This window comes from Hermetia illucens, chromosome 4, assembly GCF_905115235.1.
Source record: "Hermetia illucens chromosome 4, iHerIll2.2.curated.20191125, whole genome shotgun sequence".
In the NCBI taxonomy this organism is placed as follows: Eukaryota; Metazoa; Arthropoda; class Insecta; order Diptera; family Stratiomyidae; genus Hermetia; species Hermetia illucens.
The window spans coordinates 83,036,008-83,043,867 of record NC_051852.1 but is presented as its reverse complement, the minus strand read 5'-3'; the positions used below and the strand labels follow the sequence as shown (position 1 = coordinate 83,043,867).

Below are 7,860 nucleotides of genomic sequence, written 5' to 3'. Positions count from 1 at the left end.
AAATCCCACTGCCACCAGTGAGATTTGAACCGTGACCTTCCGTACGATAGCTTTGTGCTCTAACCACTCAGCTATCCGGACACTATCGTTTGCGCTGGGAATATACATACTTACAAATATATTTATCTGAATTAACAGCGACTCGCGTATTTCACAAGGATATGTGCATATATGTGTTATATAAAAATAACTGGAAAAACTAATAAACCCAAAACCCCAAGCCAAGGTGTAACTACCGTGCCGAGGGCTGAATGGTCACAGGGGTTAAGTTGTGGCCGTATACGGTGATCTCTGGGTGCCAGGTGACCCCCAGTTTGAACTAGCCTTGTCTCAGCAAAAAGGGGCTCTGCCGAGATCGACTTACTTTCCCCGATAAAATTGAAGCCATGGCAGCCGATTATGAAAAAAACAAAAAAAAACAAAAACATAAATCTATTAAGCAAACACAATTAAACCTCGATCGTGAGGATCCAACCCCGAGTGAAGGGGCAGCCCTAAGCTCATCGATGGAGAACCTGAGTCTAGACTCAGATTCTCCACTTACTCAGGTGGTAACCAATTCAATTAGGACTCAGTCTTTAACGGACGAGTCGAAGCAGGCCCCTTCTGTCAGCACTCCTGACCCCAGGGTCCAATCGGTGCCACCTACTGAGGCTAAAGTCTTACCCATGGGTAAGCACAACCCAAGAGCTGTGGAAAGGAGCGTTCGGGGCACCTGCGGCTAAGGGGAAACCGAAGCAGCAGCGGTCCTCGGACAATCCTAACTCTTCGACACAAAAGGCAGCAAAGAGGGCTCGGCCGGCAACGGCTAGGCTTTCATTTGCAGCCAAGGTTATCGAAGCCGATGGATGGGTCCTGTATGACACACTCTAATCCATCCGGCCACGATACTGAGCAGTGCGAGCAGCTTAGGAGGAAACTCCTCCTGGCTGTAAGGACTACGTCCGCGCAAAGCATTAAGCTTTACTTTGAGTCGGTAGGTTTATACCGTAAAATGTTACGGTTGAACTTTGCCGACGAAGACACGAACGAGTGGCTTAGGCAGTACTGCTCCTCCCTCAACGATGTGTGGGAGAGCGCACGACTAACCATGAAAAGGGTCTCTGAGCTTCCATCGATCGTGGGTTGTTGGTGGGGTAGTCAAGGACCTAAACTTCCAACATGCTGACCTATTGTATGCTAATGGAAGCGATCGACCCCACTCCTGCATGGTAGTCTTCGAGGCTAATTTGGTTAACGACCTATGTGATGGCGACACCACATCGGCTAAGTTAACCATAAAAAATCAACAGGGAGATAAAGAGATACTATGGTGCTCTGCATATTTTTCCTACGGCACAGAAGACGTTCCCAGTGGAACATTGATCAGAACTATCCAAAGTAGAGACATGGCGGTAATAGCAGAATGTGATGTCAACGCTCACCACATATGCTGAGGAAGTTCGAACATCAATGCAAGAGGATCGAGATTACTGGAGTATCTAGTAGGAACCAATTTGCAGATTCTTAATTTGGGTAATGAACCCCCTTTCTTCAATGTGGTCAGGCGAAAGGTCATCGACATCACGGTGGCATCTCCTGACATCGCCGCTCTGATCGGAGAGTGGAGAGTGTCAAACAATATCACACTCTCGGATCACAGACGCATTGATTTCGTAATGGGCATGGATCCACCTCCACCCACTCCATTTCGGAATCCACGGAAGACAGATTGAGTGATGTATAAAATAGAATTGAGCGCCCGAGTCACGATCCCTGGGAAGCGCATCAAATCCATTGCTGGAGTTGAGAAGACAACCCAGATGATCACAACTAGCATGAGAGAAGCTTGCGAAGAAAGCTGTCGACTCAAGATGCCAAAGAAGGGTAAAACACCATGGTGGAACTCGGATTTGCCAAAACAAAGGAAAACGACAAGGATGCTCCTCAATCGTGTTCTGAAGGGTGATTCAGACGCTAGCTAGAATCGCTATAAAGAGGCACAGAAAGCTCTAAAGAAGAGCATAAGATCAGCTAAACGATCATCATGGAGACGCTTTTGCGAAGAGACTCACTGTCTTGAGGCAACCTAAAAGCTGAAGCGGATTCTGGTCAAAGAACGTAGGCAGAAACTGAGTTATTTACGGTTACAGAATGGGAGGTACGCAGAAAGCGATGAAGAAACGGCAAACCATTTGCTTGAAGTGTACTTCGCAGGCAGCATCCAAATCTAATTTCGGGGCCAACAGGTGCATACAGCCAGCAACCGAGAGACTGGAATCTGGCACGCAAAGTAGTATCACTGGAGCGAGTAAAATGGGCATTTAACTCGTTCCATAGATACAAGTCTGCAGGTCCGGATGGCATCATTCCTGCGCTAGTAATAGAGGGAATGGATGCCCTGGGTCTACATATTCGGAATATATATTGCGCATGCCTAGCATGCGCTTATATTCCAATTAAATGGCGTGATGTGAAGGTGTTATTCATTACCAAACCAGGAAAACTCACCTACACAGACGCAAAATGCTTTCGACCGATCAGTCTAACGTCCGTTCTGCTAAAAGGACTAGAGAGACGAGTAGATCGGTTCATAAGGGATACACACATTCCTAAGTGGCCACTTCACCATACACAACACGCTTACCAGAAAGGTAAATCCACGGAGACAGCACTCCATGAACTTACGGCAAAAATTGAAAAGACGATGTGCGAAAAAGAATACGCCTTACACGCATTCATGGACATCGAAGGTGCCTTCAATTATGCTTCATTCGCGGCAATTTGTGATGCGGCAAGACAGCATGGAATCGAACCGCTGCTAATCAGTTGGATCCCTCACATGCCAGAGTGAAGAAAAATCCACATATCGGTCGGCCGGAGGTCTATCAGGGGCTGCCCACAGGGAGGGGTTCTCTCTCCATTGTTATGGCTCTTGGTAATGGATACCCTGCTGTGGCTCCTGGAGTACAAAAAGTCTTCGCACAAGCATTTGCGGACGACCTAGCCATAATAATTACCGGCAAGGTAGCAGACACAGTATGTGACCGCTTGAATGCAACTCTGCATGAAATTCACAGCTGGTGCCTCCGCAATGGCCTCACGGTGAAAGCTAGGAAGACTGGATTAGTTATGTTCACTAGGAACGTCAGGTGGGGCAGCTATACCTACCCACCTTAGCAGGGGCGGGAATCCAGCTGGTACAAATAGTCAAGTACTTAGGAGTACATTTCAACTCCAAGTTAACGTGGAAGCATCATATCCAGGAACAATATCAGAAATCCTGCAGATTGCTCTGGTGCTGTAGGAATGCGATAGGTAAGACCTGGGGACTTTCAACAAAATGGATATACTGGATGTATACATCCATAATAAAACCCATTTTGATGTATTCGTGCATCGTCTAGTGGCCAAGACTGAACTTTGCTAACAGCAGGAAGCTGCTAACGCAGATTCAGAGACTTGCTTGCCTAAGTATTACTGGAGCAATGAATACTACGCCGACTGCGGCACTTGAAGTTATCCTAAATTTACCCCCCGATTCACTTGGAGGTGAAACGGAAAGTGGCCAACGACGCATATAGGCTCGATACCATTGGGCCGTGGAAAGGCGGCCAATCACACGGTCATGCGTCTATCTGGAAATTCCTTGTAAAACATCCGGTAACTCTGATGCCGACCTATCATATGGTTTTCAGATTCGCCTTTGAAAAGACATACACTGTCGTAATCACCGAAAGAGAAGAATGGTCGACAAATAGCCATGAGTCTTTTCAGATTACAGACCTAATAATCTTCACCGACGGGTCAGTCATGGAGGATGGATCGGGGGCAGCGGTGTTCTCAGAGAATCCGATTATAAAACTGGCCCGACCCCTCGGAAAAATGACAACCATATTCCAGGCGGAGATATATGCCATTTCATTGGGCACCATTCGAATCTGTTCCGGCAGTCGGGCGGCATTATCAACACTAAATGGCATCGACATATCAAGCCAATTGGTATGGAGTGGTGCTGAAACTTGGCCGACTGAACGAAATATTCTTGATGTGGGTGCCGTGGCACTCTAACATCGCCGGTAATGAGAAGGCTGACAGACTAGCTCGCCATGGGTCTGGGTCCACAGTGGTGGGGTCAGAACCAGCTCTGGGAATCCGACCATCTATGGGAGGAGGAGACCGCCCTGCACTTTTTTTGCAGCTGCCCGGCATCCTCAGATCTCAGACGAAGACACCTTGGCAAGGTTTTCTTCAATGAAGAATCTGCACACACCCTGCCTCTGGAGAATGTTCTCAGATTCGCTAAAGCCTGCGAACACCGTAGGCGGGAAGCCATTGGATAGGAAATTTACGGGGATAGTACAATGGGCCTAAAAATGGCCTGAGTGCTCGGAGCTGCGGCTCCCCCCAGTAAACTAAACTATCACGTGTTTAACACTATAATTTCCGAACGACCCCGAATATCAAAAAATCACTTTGCCTATATATTCTACACTATATCTAGATACAATTGATGCCAGAAAAATCGATTCCACGTATCCGACACATGGGATGCCCCCTTAAAAGTGTTAGCGTGATGGGCAATTACATGGTTGTGAATGTCACACCACTTGTGGAAGTGCAAATTCACAGCCAAGCAATCAACTCAGAAATAGGGGGGTTAATGCGTTTACGCATCGAGTGTTGGACTACGACAACATTAGATTGCCAACTGAGTGCCGCTCAATGTTCTTCGCAAAAAGAGGAACTTGAACGTAATGCGAAAAACGGATCCATCTGTCACCGTTCCTTAGCATCTCTAAAAGAGAGTTATTCGAAGAGAGTTGCCGACGAAACCCTTCCTTTAGTGTCCTTGTCCAAGGCCGAGGGGACGGCTTTGCCTGGATTCGATGTTCACTGTCATGCGTGGATACCGTTCATCGAGTGAAGGCAAACAGCCAACGAGCTCAACAGGTGGTGCTCCTCATCGACGCTTGATGTCAGAAATGCCTTTAATTCCGTAAAATGGAAAGACATTTACACTGGAGATTACTTTCCGTGTGCTGAACTATCTCTTACGGATATTAAGCAATGATCTGAGGAATCGCTCCCTGCCCGATTAAAGACTAGCAGGTCAGAGAAGGATGGAGATCACGTCGGGGTAGCGTTGGGATCCATGCTAGGGCTGGACCTCCAGAACGCTACCTATGATAGTCTCCTTAGACTCGACATGCCAGAAAAGTCGCGTCTGATCGGTTATGCATGTTACATGTTGCCAGACGTGCTGTCGAACAGGCGCAAAGCAGACTTGGTATATTGTTGTGAAGGGTAAGTGAATGGATGACTGCTCATGGTTTCAGCCTTGCACTGTGCAAAAACGAAGTAGTCATCCTGGGTAAAAAGAGAATCCCGACCCTGCCTTTCATATCAATCGGCGAGTCGTTAATCGAGTCAAAACCAATGGTTAAGTACCTTGAACTGACCTTTGACTTAAAGATGAGCTTTTTCAAGCAAATCAAGGAAACAGTGAACAAAGCTGTAGCTGGAGTTTCAGCCTTAAGTCGGCTAATGACAGACATAGAACCTCCACTACGTCTAGTAAGCGACATCTCCTGGTGAGGTCAACGCAGTATTTCCTGCTTCACGGCGCAGAGGTGACAAAGTGTCTCTGATTGCGGCAGTAATTCCCGTAGCCCGTCTTGCTAAGGAGTGTAAAGTCTTACCCAAGCGCAAAAGCAAAGAGCCAAACGAGGTGGTTACTCGTGAAGAATGGCAAGGTACACTAGATGAGCGGAAATTCTCTTTTATAAAATGCAACATAAGACAGAGGGACTGCGTGGGTAATAGCCAACTTAGGTGCGTGGCTAAATCGGAAGAATGGTGAGATTGATTATTTTCCTACCCAGCTCCGAAATTGGCAAGGAGATGTTCAGTGTTACCTACATAAGACTGGGAAGGCATGATCTCCTGATTTTATGATTTGCAATGGGGTTGTGGACGATGCCCATCACACCTTTTTTCTTGTGGAAGGTGAGATATGATTCATCAACAACTATTTAAAAACAGGGGATATCTCGTTAGATAAAATTTGTCGAAGAGATGCTGAGGAGTATTGACAGGTGGAGATGTGTTGCGCATCGTTCGAGTTCTTCTCGTTGCAAAGAAGATAGAGCTGAACCGGTGAAGGAGCCGAATGGCAGCGGTTCCTTGAACTAACCGTTCCCTTTCTCCTCTGCCCTACCGTTGGTGAAAGGGGTTCCCTGATTTGAAGCCTTTTATGTATGAAACAGTCGCCTTAGAGCCTTCTCCTTCTGTTAGATATTTGTACATCATGCATGTGGCAATTACCAGATGATTCCGTCCTAGAAACTACCCAACGGGATGAAGGCAAAAGAAGGAGAAAATAGTGATGACGCGTATGGACAACTGTATATCCTTTCCAAAAACTTCTAAATATTAAACAATATTTTATTAGTGTCTTCTGTTTTACACTTTATTTGAAACGTAAAATATTATTAGAATATGTAGTTGTGTATTTTTGAATTTTCATTGGAATTGAGATGTTGATGACTTTTTCCTGGTGACAAATGACCGAGTCGTTGATACCGTCGATGTCGCGTTAGTTTTGTTTCAGGTTCTGCAAAAATGCGTGACTTATTTGGATATGATATGTTAGCTTTTCTAGATACTCACGTAAGGAAGGAGCTAAATGTGCTTGTCTCTTCCCACGAAAATGTCTGGGACGATGCAATTTGCCCGCCTCACTATGTCTTCTGTAGAATGACCTTTCGTCCACAGGTATAGCCCTGTCCTTGTATTTCTTTCTGCGATATTTGGATGTTATTTCTTCCAACGTTATATTTGGATCCAGTTTCAGTAACTGCTTGCAATTTTCAATTTGATTCTGCCACTGTTCCAGCTTTTCAATTTCCATTTTATTGGCCAATTGTTTCACAGACGTGCCATTTACTTTCATTTCTCCATTTTTTATAACCATTGCATTTGAACATGTTCCATCGTTGCAAGTGCGATTAGCAGTTATGTCCAACGAAGAGGAATTGGGTGTTAAAATTCCAACTTTTTCGAAGGGTCTGCTCATGTTTATGCTAGAAGCCCCTGAAGATTTCACTTCCGTCAAGTCCAATTCTTGACTATTATTGCTGGCATCAGGATAATCGTCGGTCTCATTCAATTGCTTATTAATTGTCTCATTAGAATTATCCCAATGAAGTTCTTTTTCTAAGCGCTCAATTTCGTCCGCCAATCCTGTCAAATGCGTCCAAACTGAATTCATAATTTTTGCCACAACACAAGTTTCAGAAGACGATTTGTCAGTTTGTGATGACAATGATATGGTTTCATTATGATTGCCTTGTGGGGAACTTGCAACTTCCATTAATTCCCAGTCAGCATAGAAAGACCCTTCACTTTGATTTTCGTACTGGTCATCATAGTAATTCTCACTTAAAATGCTCGAAATAAAACAAAAATAAATAGATAACGGAAATCTCATTTCACATGCTTGAACTTTAATATGTCAAATCAGTCATTATTGCAGTGCCAAGGTGTCTTCGTCTCAAACTGGATAGGATATATGTATGCATCCCTTACAAGGCAGGGGAGAAAAAGAAGAGGAGTTTTCATTTTAATCACTGTTTTTCCTAATTTATTTATGTACCCACACTAATCTCGTTTAAATTAACGATCATTAATTTAGCTATCATAAAACGTTCACTAGGTTCTCGTGAAACAGGTATTTGTAAATGATATTTTTTCGAAGTTGCTAGTTGAGGTATTATCTGATGTTTGTTTTAAATTGATGAACCCATTCTTCTCGAGATAAAATCTTCTTCTCAATAATATACATTCCAAATTGTTAATCAATTCGCACCCTTGTCGTGT

The 7,860-nt window shown here is 44.7% G+C and overlaps 1 protein-coding gene across 1 annotated transcript; it reads right to left on the bottom strand.

The window, feature by feature from the left end:
• Positions 1–6,442: 6,442 nt before the first annotated feature.
• Positions 6,443–7,524, bottom strand: LOC119655197. Its single transcript, XM_038060968.1, has 2 exons — positions 6,652–7,524; positions 6,443–6,595 (listed from the first exon to the last, which is right to left on the bottom strand). The coding sequence occupies exons 1-2, from the start codon at positions 7,469–7,471 to the stop codon at positions 6,474–6,476; spliced, it is 942 nt and encodes a 313-aa protein (XP_037916896.1). The 5' UTR covers positions 7,472–7,524; the 3' UTR covers positions 6,443–6,473.
• Positions 7,525–7,860: the final 336 nt, after the last annotated feature.